The sequence below is a fragment of the Microdochium trichocladiopsis genome (genome assembly GCF_020744255.1).
Source record: "Microdochium trichocladiopsis strain MPI-CAGE-CH-0230 chromosome Unknown B0I36scaffold_4, whole genome shotgun sequence".
Lineage (NCBI taxonomy): Eukaryota > Fungi > Ascomycota > Sordariomycetes > Xylariales > Microdochiaceae > Microdochium > Microdochium trichocladiopsis.
Window position 1 is genome coordinate 2,046,199 of NW_025763547.1, and position 15,419 is coordinate 2,061,617.

The following is a 15,419-nucleotide window of genomic DNA, read 5'->3' on the forward strand; positions in this document are numbered from 1 at the left end:
AAGCGCGGATGCCTTAATCAATCGAATACTTTCTCTACCGTGGATCACCTCGCGATCCGGTCCTAGATCATGATGGACATACAAATTGCAAATGTACCGCCATCGACAGACCAGAGACAGTGTCACAGACACTCTTCAAACCGCATATCAAAGCACAGCATGTTTGGTCAGGGAGGTGCAGAATTCCTGGTGGTTGGATGGGCTCGTTACACCAAGTGCGTCAGTGGCAAAAGTTGTCATATGAGCCTCCGGGGCCAGGCTGTCGGGGAGAGAAGGTGATGTTCCGCGGAGATACGGGAAATGTTGATCAGCGAGGTACTTCGTGACGATGCGTACACTTCGAGTCACGATATTCCTTCCAGTTTGCATAAATCTCCCACAGCGGGCATTCTAGTATTTTGTGGGATGAGTCGACATACGTCTACTGGCTTATTGTCGCATTGTCCGTGTGTCGTGAGAACTGGACGCCTGGCATCCAGTTGACGCGAGAAACAATTGTCCCAAAGTGCAAAGCTGCCCAATTGAATCGGCTGCGATCGAGATTGGCCTCTTCCACCACCACCACCATCATCATCATCATCATGCAGGCCAAGTTCTTCCATTTTATCCAGAATGGTGCAATCCCTGCCGGGAAGTACATGATCCCCTTGTCCAATTGGCGCACGGTTGTTGAGGTGCCCGGGAGCGTGTTGGAAGAGGCAAGGGTCCAGACACAAAGAACTCGCCTTCCTCGCCATCCCGCGCGGGGGTCCATGATCCTCCTCTCCTCCTCCTGCAGCTTCTGACCTGGCAGTCAGCGACCGAATTCATCGTGAAGGGTCTCGCTGCATTGGCGACCTGCAGCAGTTCTCTCGATCGAGGGTTTCCTCCAAGCGAGGGGCCAGGCAGGCAGGTAGGATACGCTGCAATGCCAACCCCCGGTCCGCGCATATTCTGTATGCATGCGGGCATGGATTGCGGCGAGCAAAGGACCCTTTCTCCTCTGGAATGTATGCGGATTGGCGCGCCCGCTCAAGCCAGGAAAAACCCCAAGGTTTCTTCAGCAAGATCCTTTGCTCATTGGGGGAAAAGTTGTCAAGTCTGATCGGCGAGCTGCTGGGACACCCCCTTGTCCAAGGACCCCGAAATCTGACAGCGTGTGGTTCGTGATGCCGGGTGGTGTTGTTCACAATATGCAAACGGCAACATGGATTAAAACGAATTGCGCAAGATGACTTCCGCCGTTGATGATAAGGAGGCATTTGGCAGTGCACACAGCATGCGAGTGATACCACGCAAAGGTGCGGCTTGCATTTGACAGAGTGATGAATTCTGTTCTCCCTGCCGTGGTGCACCTCGAAAGGCAATTTCAAGCACCTGCTGTCGTCAGTGCCATTTTGAACGGGCATTCTTTAACCATGGGGCTCCTTTGAGCTATAATTGCGAGCCCTAGAGCAGGCCGCACTGTATAGATCAAAAGTCTGCAGAGTCTTCGCGCAGGGAAACACTGTTGGCCGCAATGAGGGACAGCTCCTCGACCTGGGTTTGTTCAAAGCAGAACCCCCCAAAAGTTCATCTTGGATATTAGGTTTAGGAAACGGCATATGCACCAACCAAGTCCCAGAAACATAAATTGCGTAATTGCGTAATTGAAAGAAGAGACTTCACAATCGCTGCATAATTTCTTGGAGAGGAATTCCGGAAGATACGTGCTCGAGTAAATAAATTATTTAGAACAGCAAGAAATAGAGATGTGTGTAAGTCGCGACTCTATCAAGTTTCGTGGTGAACGGAGAACTATATCGTAGTGAAAGGAGCTCATCGAGATATCATGGCCCACAGCTGCACATGTCCTGTGGCGCCACCACGTCGTTCTGAACCGTAATCGCGCCTCCGACAAGAGGCATCAGCACTGCCATGTATCCGCAGAACAAGACGAAGAGCCCTTCTAGCGACAAGTCAAGATGTGCGCCACAAATGACAACGACGGTGCCCCCAAAGATCACCACACCCAGTGACTGGGCTCCTGAAAGATTGGGAATAAGGATGGCTGCGGCTGGGATCGTCAAGAGCAACCCGAAACCAATGACTACCAAGGCGGTCCATGTCCTGTGCAGATTCGATGGTGATAGTCTCAACTCTTTGCCGTTGTCGTTGTCGTCGTCGTCGGATCTCCTCCGGCAAAGAAAATGGAGCGCCAGCTGCCTTCCACGTTAGTCACTTCATCTTTATCACGGGGGAAGAAGGGGGAGGGGGGATGGTAGGGTCCGTCCAACCCAGCCGCTTCATGGCAGACTTGTGGAACAAGCACGCAGGCAATGGTTGTTGACAGAATGCCATCTCATAGACACCGACGTACAGTGAGATAATTCTTGTCATCCATGATGAAATCGAGACCGAATAATGACTTGCCCCGAGGATTCGTGACGAAGTCATCTATATAAAAGAGCCAAGCATTGTCTGCAGGGTTGAGCCGCCCTCGGTCAAGCATACTCTCCACTGTATTTTTCCAGACCTTGTGGGTAACTTTTGTCCAAGATCGATATTTCTCGATTGTTTCCACGAGCTTGTCTGTCACTAGTGTCAGCAGTTGCCACCGCTCTGTGGATCATCAGGCCATACCGTTCTTGTCGAGGAGTGCTGTCCCTTCCTCGAGACAATCGAGTCTCTGCTGCTCCAGATCGGAGAGCGACTGCTGCAGAGCCCGAAGCTTGATTTCGGCTCCGTCCTCCTCTGCTCCTTCACGCATATTGGGAGGGGAAGAAGGGTCACCGGCCGCCAAATCTTTGAGCTGGGATCTCATTCGGGCAGGATAGGACTGGACCAAAGCCCTGAACTTCGCTATGTTGTTCTCAATTGCCTCACGAGTCCTTCGATTATTGTGGATCTGGGCGCAGGAATGAACATAGGCCACTTTACGTTCGTGTAGGAATAACCGATAGATCAAGTCATTCGTCTCGTTCGCCTGGGATGCAATCGCACGGTCCCATCCCTCTTGTGCGTTTTCAACTAGTTACTTGTCAGCTGTGTTACGTTCGGATCACGTTCTTGAAAGAAAGTGGGGCTCATACGTATCTTCTTGTTCGTCATGAATAGTTCCGGGTCGAGGTGCAGGGTATCGTTGACCAGTCCATCTTTTGCATGGAACTCGGCACTTGAGTCCCGCACTGCATCAAGGTCGGTGGCCGTACTTTCTGGGTATGCCATATCAATGTGTACGCCCTCGAAGGGGGTCTGAGCCGGGCTAGTTAGTATCGTCGCCCAACGTGTGGACCAAACACAGGATGAAGGAGTGGCCTACTTCAGCGCCGCTCACAGAGCCTGCGCGGTCTTGGAACTCAGCCTGTGTCGCCATGTTGTACACTGTCGTCTGATTGCTGGCTGGGAACCTGATGGCACTGTCTGCACCCTCAAGACGGGACACGGCCATCCTTTGGCAGTTTTATACTCGCAAGACACGGCACTTTGGCCGCCGCTCCCTCTGCCTTGGACGACAGCAACAACCCATCATGCCACACAGATATTTACACCGCTAGATTGACAATGTAAAATGGTTGCATGCCAATGTGGGCGGACATTCACGCTGATACGGTCGGTGTCGTGGCCGTTGATGTGAAGGGCTCCTCCCAGATCACCGTCCAGCGTTGTTGTGGCATGGCCGGGCTGCATATCTTCTTCGACAGCCTCACTGGCACGCCATTTATGCCGGCCGCTGGGAGGGCCCGAGCCGCCAAGCGCGCCGTTGTTGGTTGCACCTTCGAGCCAATACCGGCTCAAGCGAGCTTCGAGATGGTGTGCGGACCAAGTAACCAGCGAACAGAATTATGCATGAAGCGGTCTTGTTGTTGGCCTTGGGCATAAAATGGTCAGGTGCTGGTGGCTGAGCTGGTAAGGCTGGGCTGTTGGTGCCCTACTTGAGCCGACCGGTCTAGCACGGCCGAGGCGCTGCCGTGTATCACTGAGAGCCGAGATTCTTGACGGAGAGAGTGTGAAAGAGCGTCTGCGATGGTTCTTGATGTTGCCGGTATCTGCCATAGTCTGTCTCTAAAAGGAGGAGAAGAGGAAGAAGAAGAGGAAGAAAATGGAACCCGCGCTAGCCATGCCACGGGCGCCTGAGACTCTGGCCAGGGCCACATATCTCGAGGCAGGCCCTGTACTTTGGAGAGAGGCTCGTTGTACTACCACCTCCCTCCATCAAGGACCGGTCAATCGCCGCCCCCAAAGGCAACAACCATCATGTATGGCAGCCACATTGGAAGAGAGGGCGGATGGGGGCCAAGAACACATTCGGTGAGTTCTGAGGGAGGGTTACATCTGCGAACAAGTGGGACCTGTCAGAGGTGGTGGGTACGGGGAATGTTCAGCACACATTCTCGAAGATGACGACGCCAGTCGGCGCACATCCATCAGGTGCCGTTGCGCGGCCCGACATGAACCATGCAGACCGGTTTTGGACATTCTCAACATGTGCTGGCGCGGGCGGAGTTCGCATCGAGTTCACGTGCACACGCCACCTCGTCAAATCATGCATTGCTGCAAGTCAAGCATCCCGATACCTCGACCTTGCTAGTGACGGTCATCAGTACGTTGCGCAGAGATTCGTCAAAAGTGAATCACAATCAATCAGTCGTCATTCCTCATTCTCATTACCCATAAGTCCCATTATCGCCACCAAAAAGAACCATCCAAACGCCTTCGCGTAATCACAGCCGCCATGGAAAGCCGGCCGAGGCCAGAGCCTTACATTGATCGCTGCCGCACCGCTTGCCATGCTTTTTTGAGACGCCTAAGAGTCGGAACACCAACCTGACTTTCCTGATAAATAATGAAAACGAAGCTTCGAAGTATGCAATAATGCCGAATGTCATGCATGACCGTAGAGCGCCAAAGCCAGGCTATGGATTATCCACGGCGATGTAGTTAGTTATGCCCACTTGGAAAAATCGACGCTGTCCACAACCGATTCCACAGCGCTGGCGTTGTTGAGCTCGGCAGTGTCAGAGTTGGTCGTAGACGCCAAAGACGATCGTTGGGATACATGCTGAGGCGGCTGTTCGCTGTTGTTTGAGAAGAACGTCGCTACGGACGACCGGCGCAGGGTGCTAAAGCTGTCTCGCATTGCATTGCCCACTCGCAGAGTGTCGTGCTGAGGCTGTGCCGTGGCTGACTTGAGACCAAACTTCTCCCGGAGACGTATAATTTCCCGTAAACGATTCCGCCACGGCGAAATGTTGTCACCACCACTGTCGCGTGTGGACCACACCAAGCAGAAAACAGACGCATTGAGAGCCAGCAGTCGGATGAATGCGGGCAAGGCTTTGAGGCTGACAATCTTGGTGTCCGATGCTGGTGATATCTCCGGGAAACCAGGCTTGCTCATAACTTGGACCTTGTAAAACGACGTCTGCTGGACCCCACTGGCTGCCTGCTGCCGGGTTGCCACAAAGGAACCCCTCGACTCAGGCGTGATGACGATGTTGACATAGTTGAAATCAGAAGGAAACGTGTCGAACTTGAAGGGGGACCCAGAGTCATTGAAGATGATGTTGACAAAGTCATTGCCGATATGTCGTTTCTTGAGGGTGCATCCTGGATCGTGCTCGATGTTTGTCGGCATTTGCGTAGTCACATGGAACACCATCTCGGTGACACGATCCCTCCAACAGAATGTGTACTCGCCATCAGTACCGTACTGCCGATCCAGCCCCTGCGTATTGAAGGAAGCCCCTTTCAACTTCGTCAGTGTACCTAGACGATTCAGGAACTCCACATAGTCGCTACTGCCGGACACATTTGCCAGTATCTCCGTCTCGTGAGTCTGATTCTCCCCAATGTATATAACGCCAACTTTGTGCCCATCGACAGTAGAGTTGTGATCAAACATGCGAATCGCGCGCTGCACCGCATCATCATCCGGCAGTGGAATCGGGCGAGTGTGATCATGCCCTTGCGGCAGGGACGTCAGAAGTGACACGAGAAGGTGGTTTGGAAGGATATCATTGGCAAGCGCCGCGTCTTCGTCTCTCCCGAGATCGCCCAGGCCTTTCTGGTGAGGAGGTGGCTGTTGGTAGTTTTCGCGGATCATATACGAGGAGGTACCGGACGGATGTCGTTTTGTGATTTGCGCCCAGCCTGACGCCGTTGCTTGCTCAATGGTGACGATACTATTGCCAACGAGCCAACGCCTCTTGTTGATCGGCCCGAACCGCTCGGAAGTGAAGAGCGGATCGGCTGCAGATTCCACGACGTCTGCATACGTGACTCGCTGCATGAAGTCGATGGTAGTTTGTGCTTGCTCATCGGACGCCTGAGATCCGTCCGCATCCATGAAAAGATTCTTCGCTATCCAGCCGACATGAGCTGCACGGTCCGGCAGCTTCAACGCCAGAAACCAGTACACGATGACATGGTATGCAAGAGCATACACATACTGAGGTAGGTCATCGGTTGCATTCGGAATCGGCCGAATGTCTGGATGGCCGGCTTCTGAGGCTTGTGTCTCGGCCTGCGTGTACGGTTTGTGGACTTGTCTCTTCTCGCGTGCGTATTGCAGATATCTGAAGCATATGCCGAACACGATCCGGAATTCCTCCTGGTGAAAGTTCGCGTATAGCTGCGGCAGCCGACTGAGACACGTCAGGAATTCAAGGATATGCATTGCGACGTATGGCTGTGTAATGATTTGGGACATCTTCGACAGCATGGTGACGAGCATTTTACTCGTCGAGGAGGGCAGCTCGTGGCAGCAGATTGAAAGAGCATGGATGCAAATCTTAGCGCTCCGCTCCCAGTGCGCGATGCCTTGCACGAAGGTCCGAACAATGTCATCTTCCTCAGCCTTCTGAAAATGGTGGTGATAGCTGAGGATCATGGTCAGGGATTGAAAGTAACAAATAGCAACGTCAGCACGCCGGAGTCCATGTGTACTAGGCGGTTCTGGCAGGCTGTTGTTTCGCAACTGCTCACAGACGAGTCGTCGAAGTTCCTGCATCTGTGGAATTGCCATTTTGAACAGTGCATGGTTGCTGAGCTGGGAGGGAAGATGCACAAGCATGAAGCTGTACACCTCCCAGTCAGACCCTTCTTTCAAGAGCTCCAAGACAGCTTCCAGCCATAGACTAGTCCGTAGCACACATACGTCGGTAGCAGCCGCTTGATCCTCGGACGCGGTACCTGGTTCTGGTGAGGTGGAGAAGAGGACTGGGCTTGCCAGCTGTGAGGTGTTTGGGGGTAGTGCTTCGGGGTCGGGTAAAATCCACATTGGTTGATTGTGCGCCTGAAGTGGTCGCACTCCGCTGGAAGATCTTGCTGTTGCTTGTAATCGATCTGAGGAATGCAGTTGCGAGAAGGATGTCCCACGACTCGGTCTTACTGGCCCTACACCGTCCGTCTTGCTGTGCCTGCTGCCTTGAGCAGCTTCTTCTGCCTGCTTCCGCACTAAGGCAGCTTCAGTCCGCACAAGCTTGGCAGCCATTGGGATCGACTCAGTGTCGTAGAGAAGGAAAATGCGGTTGGCCCAGTCTGCTCTCAGTCGGAATAGCATTTTCATGGCAGTCAGCCGGGCGTCGACTTCACACGTTTCCAGCTTCGACATAACCACGAGCGTCTCGAATAGGTGGATAGCCTTGGCGGAATCATGTCCCATGACATTTACGAACAGTCTGACATAGCCCTTCGCAACCACATTCGACGGTGTTGTTGACTGAAGTCCTCGCGTGGTGTCCTGAGTCGAGCTCGAAGCGGAGCTCGTGGTCTCAGGCTCCATTGGTGTGCGCAATCGCTCTCCGCCAATAACGCCTCGAAGAGTGTCCACGATGGTGCGGAACAATTCGTAGTTGGCCGTGGTGGCAACAGCACAAGAGAAGGCCATCAACTCTTCAAGAAGTAATACGTCTGTTTCCTCCGAGACTCCGACCAAGAGTCGTCGGATGAGTTCCGGCACGAAGCCGGGCTCAATGTGATCGTCTATTAGCTCAATCATGTCGTAAAGCTCCGTGACAATCTGCAGAGCTCTGGACCGGACTTCTGTCGATCGGCCCTTGTCGGAGAAAAAGTCGTGCAAAACGCTCTCAAGCTTCGTCTCCCAGTCCGCGTCTGATGGGAAACAGCACCGGAATTCCTTGTAGTAGTCTAGCACTGCCAGCGCTGCCGAGTCGGGAAGTAACTGATGCAGCTTAGCAAGAAAGTCGATACAGTCCTCCCGCTGAAGTAAGGGCGTGACCGATGTGTTGATGAGCATCTCGATGCGAGAGACCAACTTGAGAACCTCATCGGTGATGGTGATTTCTGGCGTGAGAAATTCCTCGCGTGCATTTGGAGATTTGACGACCTCTTCTCTGGTACTGTTCTGTCCAATAGCGATGCCTGCGCAGGCGACGGCGACCTGGAGCAATGGGGCCCAGTCCTCGTCGCTCAGGATCGTATTTACTTGCGTCCCTTCGTCTTCGAATAAGACGTTGAGCAGGCGCAGGACGTCAAGCTGGACACGCCAGCTCGACGTAGAGTCGACAGCCTTACTCAAGCCATCGACTAGTAACGTGAACGGTATCGCCGGGTAGCCCTTTTCAGAACTTTTCGCAACCAGCTTCTGGAGGATGGAAAGCGCGCCCCGGAGTTCTCGTACGTTTTGCTTCTTTGTCTCCTGCTTCTCTTCTCTTTCGGGCGTGGTGCTAAGCACTTCAATCAACTGTCTAACAGTTGCGGCCCCGTTGTGGGAACGGCACAACACACGGAACGTGTGCCACGACGCCTTCTCGAGTGACGGCACCAGAGAATGGATTGAGCTCAGCACATGCACGCAGTTCTTGTGTTTGGTCTGTGGGATCGCGCCGTAAGTCACGATTGACTCCAACACGTCAATACAAGCTCTTAGATCGTCTTCGACACTGGCTGTCATGCAGATCTTCAGTAGCGAATCAACGAGTGACTCCACCGCTTCTTCATTGGCTGCGCTGATGTTGAACTTGATGAGATCTCTGATGGATGCGAAGAGATTTATGAAGTTCTCCTCTTCAGGCAACAATATGGTCTTGCCTTTGAAGCGCAGTCCAGATCGCTTCGCAGCGCTCCGAGCGCTCTTGACGGCGTTGAATGCCTGCATGAGCCAGGTTGACAGGAGTGGGAACACCTCGTAGTCAAAGCCCGATATATTGCGACCGTTCCTAGTCAGCTCAGCAAGAGCTGCAAGCTGGAACTTGAAATCTTGAGGGCTTGTATTGGAAGAGATGGTCTGGAAAAATTCTTTCCTCTCCAGCCCGGTCGACGAGGGATGCCTGACACACGCCGTCAACAACTCCCAACCAGCAGCGCGCGTGCCCTCGGAGTTGGTTGAGTCTACAAGGTCCTTGGCGGCATACCATATGTCGAGCACCTTGTGTTGTCAAGTCAGTATACTGTCCGTTGCTTGGCATGGGACGATACTTACTGGATTCAAAGGGTAATCGATGACTGCCTGACGTAGAGCGGCTGCAGCCGCGACTCGCTCGCTCACAGTGGCACCATTGCGTAACTGGTTGAGCGCTTGGACGTGCTGCTGTGGCACTCCGTGAGTGATGGGTGCCGAGGCCTTGAGTTGCTGAGCAACCTGGGCACTCACAAATAACTCTGCCGGTTGGACAGGCGGCACGGGGCCGCCGCCCGGCAGTTTTGTGAGCTTTGTCGCTCCCGTCAGGCCTTTGAAAACGCTGGCAAAAGAGCCGGGAGCCCTGGCATCTTGTTGCGAAGCGCCCTCTTCCCCAGGCGATGAAGGCATTGGTGGGTCGGGTTCGTCATCAGTCTTCCGCACGTCCGCTATGCACTCAAGGGCATAGAAGTTGCTTAGGGCTTCTTCCGTGACTGATGGCTCTGCCGCCCGTAGCTATTGACAGGCTCTCAAGCTGCAAGCGCAGACAAGTGATCACTTCGGACGAGGTATCTGTCGCACAGGGCGATGTCCTGTGGATTCGAGCGTGGGATGGAATCTGGGAGTATCGACAGAATCGCAGAATTGCGCGCTTCGGGCCCAAGAGCTGCTCAAGCGGAACCGCTGGGGTGGACTCTTCTAGGATCACGAAAGCGCTCTGAGCGAAGTCGTCAGAAACGGGTGACCCGCGCGAGGCAGTGAGAATGGATACGATCCAAGGCCAGTGGCAGCTAGGCGTACCCTTCTGGGTGGCGACACGCTTTTGGATGTGCTGTGCGCCGAGCAGTACCGGTAGTCGTGGAGGTCAGATTGCAGACGCTCTGATGATGAGGACAGTGATGCTCCCTCCTTGGGGCAGCTTGCCATCAACTGCCGACCTTGGGTGGATTCTGGGCACACGGCGCTCGACGTATCTGCATGGCGAGCTTGGGTACCCGGCGTCCGAGCCTGGGCAGGAAGAGACTTGCGATAACGATAAGGTACTTTTCTTCGGTTTGTGAGGGTTCACTCTTTGAGCTGGGAGGGGCCGAGGCCGATGCAATCCGCGCCAGGCCAGCCCTGGAGAGGCCTAGCCTAGGGTCCAGCGCGCTGAGCTGGACAGCACCTAAGGTAGGCGGGCGGGCGGCAGCTCCAAGAGCTGTCCCTCTTCATGCTGTTGCGTTGCCCACGGCGCGGCGGGGCAGCGCAATGGGTGCCTGTCCAGGCGCCCGCCCACCTGGGCTCGTGCAGTGCAGCGCAGCTGTGCCTGTTGCCTCGACGGCGGTCCCGCTCGTGCAGGACCACAATGTCAATAAAAAACGACCCGCATTTGAGCTTGAGCTGGCCCGTCACCGCAATCCCCATACAAACAAAGCAAACAGCCCTTCTGCATCCAGTGCTGGTGCTCAACTTCCGCAAGCAGCCCCTCTGCACCATCATCGGCTGCCTCGTCGTTCATCCTGCCATTTCCCCTCGAGCTGCAGAGACCATGTCGTCAGATCTCGGCGAGATCGCCCAGCTGCTGGACGCCACCCTCGACCCGTCCAAGCACAAGAAAGGTGCCGCTACCCCTCGATCCATTGCTGCCCGCATTCTTTCCCCCATGCGTGTACTGGGCCAGGCTGCTGACTCTACTCTCTCTTCACAGCCGAGAGCGCTCTCAAGCTAGAAGAGAAGAAGCCGCAGTACTCTCTTCAGCTCCTCAAGATCGTCGCTAGCGATTCGTTCCCCCAAAAGATCCGACTTTCGGCGTCCCTGGCCTTCAAGAACTTCATCAGGCACAACTATGTGGTCAGTCTCCATCTTGCTCGCATACGCGCTTGGCGGGTACAAGAATGCAATAGCCGCTAAACCACATTGCTTTGTTTAGGACGACGAAGGACGATACAAGCTCCCCACGGATGAGGTCAACACGATAAAACAGGAGCTGATCGGCCTGATGATCGCATGCCCTGCCACCATTCAGACACAGCTGGGCGAGGCCATTAGCATCATTGCCGACTCCGACTTCTGGGAGCGATGGGACACACTCGTGGGGGACCTCGTCTCGAGATTCTCCGCAGACAACTACAAGGTCAACAATGGTGTTCTGGAGGTCGCCCATTCCATCTTTGTGCGATGGAGACCACTGTACCGATCCGATGACCTCTACCGCGAAATCAACCACGTTCTCAACACATTTGCCGGGCCATTCTTGAGTCTTCTGAGCATGACTGACCAGGCCATTGACGCCAATCAGAACAACAAGGAGAACTTGAAGGGATACTTTGACACCATGAGCCTTCTTATCAAGGTCTTCTACGATCTCTCGTGCCAGGACATGCCACCGCAGTTCGAGTCCAGCCTCCCACAGATCTCGGCACTTTTACACAAGTACTTGACGTATGAGAATCCTCTACTCGTGACGGACGACGACTCCGAGGCGGGTGTTCTGGAGAACGTCAAGGCCGACATTTGCGAGGCCCTCGAGCTGTACATCAACAAGTACGACGATGAGTTCAGCCAATATACGCAGACCTTCATTTCAAGCGCCTGGAATCTCCTGTCGGCGGTCGGTCCGGAGACCAAGTACGATAACCTAGTTTCCAGAGCTCTCCACTTCCTGACGGCGATCGCTGGTACCACGAAGCACGCCGGCGCTTTCCAAGACGAGAATGTGCTCAGTCAGGTGGTAGAAAAGGTTGTGTTGCCCAACGTGGCCCTGCGGGAGTCCGATATTGAAATGTTCGAGGACGAACCCATCGAGTTCATTCGCCGCGATCTCGAAGGCTCCGACAGCGACTCCAGGCGGAGGGCGGCCACAGACTTTCTCCGACAGCTACAGGTCAAGTTCGAGTCCCTGGTCACCAACGTCGCTGGCAAATACATCAACCACTACCTGGAGCAGGGCAAGTCGAACTGGAAGGACAAGGATACTGCTATTGCCCTCTTCCTGGCTGTTGCTGCCAAGGGTGCTGTCACCGCAGCTCAGGGTGTAAAGAGTGTCAACCCCCTGGTCAATGTGGTGGACTTTTTCCAGCAGCACATTGCCAATGACCTGATCTCAGACAGTGGGGTTCAGCCAATCTCGAAGGTCGACGCGATCAAGTATCTGTACACTTTCCGCAGCCATCTGACCAAGGATCAGTGGCAGGCCGCCTTCCAGCCTCTGATCCAAAACCTGGGCTCATCCGATTACGTTGTGTACACTTATGCTGCCATCGCCGTCGAGAGGCTGCTCTTCCTCAGTACGGATGATGGCGCCAAGGTGTTTGGCCGTGGCGACATTGAGCCTTTCGCGAAAGACCTTCTGAATCACCTGTTCACGCTGGTCGAGAAGGAGAAGTCGGCCGCTAAACTGCAGGAAAATGAGTATCTCATGCGCTGCATCATGCGTGTCCTGATTGTCATGAACAACGGCATGGCTCCTTTCGCGGACATGGTGCTCGATCATCTGATTGGCATTACCAACATCATCAAGGAGAACCCCAGCAACCCACGATTCTACTACTACCACTTCGAGGCTCTTGGCGCTGTGGTCAACTTCACTCCACAGGAGGGGATTTCTCTCCTCGAGGATCGTCTGTGGCAACCTTTGAACCTTATTCTTACCGAAGAGGTCACCGAGTTTATGCCATACGTCTTCCAGGTCTTCGCCAAGCTTCTGGAGAAGAAGCCTACCGGCGCATTGCCGACACATTACCAAGCGCTCATTGCGCCTCTGCTGATGCCCACCTTGTGGGAGACTCGCGGAAATGTGCCAGCTCTCACCCGCCTACTTGCGGCTATCATCCCCCGGTCAGCGGAGTCGATTGTTGCACAGAACCAGGTCGAGCCGATCTTGGGTATCTTTCAGCGACTTGTCAGCAACAAGCGCACCGAGATCGATGCTATGGACCTCCTTGACACTATTGTCAAGTCTCTACCAGCGTAAGTGCTACGCATGATCTCATGATACCAGCTATCGCTAACAGATTCCACAGTGACACGGTCAAGCAGTACCTCAAGGAGATTCTCACTCTCCTTTTCACGAAGCTCAACGCTACGCCATCAGACTCTTTCAAGCAGCGATTTGTCCGTTTCTACCACATCTGTTCTGCCAACTTGGAGTCTGGACTTGGTGCCGATGTTTTCATCCAGACCGCCGACCAGATTCAGCAGAAGATCTTTGTCCCAATCTACCTGACGATCATTCTCCCGGTGTCTGACCAGCTCGTGGCGAACGAGCGTCGCGTCGCGGTGATCTCGTTTGCAAAGACTCTTGGCGACAGCCAAGCCTTTGCCGTTCAGTATGCCAAGGGTTGGCGCTTCACGTGCGAGGCTATGCTGAAAATGCTTGCCAACGCACCAGCAGTGACCATGGGCACGGGTGACGAGGTTGTAGAGGCGGATGTCGACGACATTGGTTTTGGTCTCGGCTTCACCGCCTTACGTACGTGCAAGCAGGAGCGCCGGCTTGACTTCCCCGAGATTCAGGACCTGCAGCAATGGGTCCGTCAGTACATTACACAAGCAGATGCCCGGCATAATGGCGCGGTGGGTAAATATGTGCAAGAGCGGTTGGATGACCAGGGCAAGCAGGCCTTGGCGGCATACATGGGATAGATCTGATTGATACCAAAAGCGTTGAGCATAAGCAGACAATGGAGAATTTTGTTTATACACAAGCCGAGCATATGACGTTGCACAAATGTTGGATGACCGGGTTCTGGCAGAAGTCAGCAAGCGAGGGTCCCTGGGCTGAGGATACTTATGCAATTGCTTCTAGCAAGCAGAGCTTGCCCTCGTCCCGTTGGGTTCATTCGTGTCTCAAGAACCAGGTCCGTCCCGTGAAGCCACTACGCTACATCAGATACCTGCCACTTGAAGCCACGGACGGAGCCTCACACAATTTAGATCTAATTAGTCGTGGAAAAACCAGTCTCCCACCATCACCGCTCGCAAGGTTACAGGGTCCGTCATACGCTACTGCGCGTCTTACTCATCGCCCCCTTTTCCTTCTCTCTCGCTCTGTCTCACTCACTCTCTTCTTCTCGAGAAGCTTTCAGGGAATTAAGGGGGGGGGGGGGATGCTGAGCTCGGTAGTCAGCACCACCTACCACAGACCTGATCCGAACCTACATGCACGCACGCACCAGGGCAGCTGAGAGCGCGGTTTGCGTATGTGCGTGCGTGCAGGTGTGGAGAGGAGGAGGAGCCGTTTGCTTCCGTCCTTACAATGTGATTTTGTGCCTTGGTCCACTACGTACCTAGGTAAGCAGCAGATCTCTCTTGCGCTCTGGATGTGTATGGGTCATCTCTGTTTTTTGTCTTTTTTTTGTTTTTGTTTTTTTGGCTCCACTACACGTTACGTGTCTGGTTTCATGTAAGACGATGATGCTTGGTTCATAGAAGATGGCTGAGAAATCAAGTCGTCCCCGGGGGAGGGGCCATCCATCGGATATGCAACCAGGTGCCGTGTGGGTTTTGGCCAAGGCGTACGTTGCGGGACTACAGAGGATGGCCAGGCATGTGAACAAGAAGGGAGAAACTCATTACTACGTACTGTAGTCCCGGTTTTTCGGGGGGTTGCACGACATGCTGCAGGAACCTGGATGGTACTGTAGCGTCGCCGTTGTCAAACTCGGATGTTTTTGCGCCAAGTCCAACAAAAAAAAAAAAAAAAAAGCACTCCCACGACAAGCAGGTAAATCCGCAGGCATGCACAGCTTCAAGCAAGTCAGCCAACCGTCTTGTGCAAGAGGTAGTACTGGGTACTGTAGATCCGGTACGGAACTGCGAGTCTGCTCAACAGGTCCCGACCTTGCCCTCGACCTCGTCCTCCAAGAAACCACCCTGACGAGGAAACATGAAACCGGTCTGACAGGTAACTGACTCTGTCATGACGACAACCTGTACAGGCACAAGATTGACTCGACAGCACGAAATCTGACGGGATGCTTACTCATCCCATTGGCTGACTTGCCTGGGCAGCAGACCAAATCCCCGGTGAAAGCTTGAAGCAATTTCGAGCTAGGATTCAGCCCGGATGACTGTTCTTGTTCGACTTTCCAGGCCCTCTTACTAGTTCCGCTGGCCTGCT

General features: G+C 54.0%; 5 protein-coding genes across 5 annotated transcripts; 3 read left to right on the top strand and 2 right to left on the bottom strand.

Annotated features, from left to right (window-relative positions):
* Positions 1-375: 375 nt before the first annotated feature.
* On the bottom strand, positions 376-844 carry B0I36DRAFT_320950 (uncharacterized protein). The gene has a single exon (XM_046153621.1). The coding sequence runs from the start codon at positions 752-754 to the stop codon at positions 422-424; it is 333 nt and encodes a 110-aa protein (XP_046014027.1). The 5' UTR covers positions 755-844; the 3' UTR covers positions 376-421.
* A 45-nt stretch (positions 845-889) lies between these two features.
* Positions 890-1,223, top strand: B0I36DRAFT_320951 (uncharacterized protein). The gene has a single exon (XM_046153622.1). The coding sequence runs from the start codon at positions 942-944 to the stop codon at positions 1,212-1,214; it is 273 nt and encodes a 90-aa protein (XP_046014028.1). The 5' UTR covers positions 890-941; the 3' UTR covers positions 1,215-1,223.
* Positions 1,224-1,714: 491 nt separating this feature from the next.
* Positions 1,715-2,255, top strand: B0I36DRAFT_106017 (uncharacterized protein). Its single transcript, XM_046147798.1, has one exon. It carries the CDS (start codon positions 1,897-1,899, stop codon positions 2,194-2,196), a length of 300 nt encoding a protein of 99 aa, XP_046014029.1. The 5' UTR covers positions 1,715-1,896; the 3' UTR covers positions 2,197-2,255.
* A 2,648-nt stretch (positions 2,256-4,903) lies between these two features.
* B0I36DRAFT_240389 (tuberin) lies at positions 4,904-9,730 on the bottom strand (the record flags this gene model as incomplete). The annotated part of the gene is made up of 2 exons (XM_046149759.1): positions 4,904-9,349; positions 9,404-9,730. The coding sequence occupies 2 exons, from the start codon at positions 9,728-9,730 to the stop codon at positions 4,904-4,906; spliced, it is 4,773 nt and encodes a 1,590-aa protein (XP_046014030.1).
* Positions 9,731-10,724: 994 nt separating this feature from the next.
* On the top strand, positions 10,725-14,399 carry B0I36DRAFT_320960 (CAS/CSE protein). Its single transcript, XM_046153623.1, has 4 exons — positions 10,725-10,917; positions 11,007-11,149; positions 11,229-13,267; positions 13,321-14,399. Exons 1-4 carry the CDS (start codon positions 10,848-10,850, stop codon positions 13,940-13,942), a joined length of 2,874 nt encoding a protein of 957 aa, XP_046014031.1. The 5' UTR covers positions 10,725-10,847; the 3' UTR covers positions 13,943-14,399.
* The last annotated feature ends 1,020 nt before the right edge of the window (positions 14,400-15,419 follow it).

Coding starts and splice junctions, on each gene's coding strand:
- B0I36DRAFT_320950 (XM_046153621.1), bottom strand. CDS start 754: ATGGACCCCCGCGCGGGATGGCGAGGAAGGCGAGTTCTTTGTGTCTGG.
- B0I36DRAFT_320951 (XM_046153622.1), top strand. CDS start 942: ATGCGGGCATGGATTGCGGCGAGCAAAGGACCCTTTCTCCTCTGGAAT.
- B0I36DRAFT_320960 (XM_046153623.1), top strand. CDS start 10,848: ATGTCGTCAGATCTCGGCGAGATCGCCCAGCTGCTGGACGCCACCCTC. Junction 10,918..11,006: donor CCCGTCCAAGCACAAGAAAG/GTGCCGCTACCC, acceptor CTCTCTTCACAG/CCGAGAGCGCTCTCAAGCTA. Junction 13,268..13,320: donor ATTGTCAAGTCTCTACCAGC/GTAAGTGCTACG, acceptor CAGATTCCACAG/TGACACGGTCAAGCAGTACC.
- B0I36DRAFT_106017 (XM_046147798.1), top strand. CDS start 1,897: ATGTATCCGCAGAACAAGACGAAGAGCCCTTCTAGCGACAAGTCAAGA.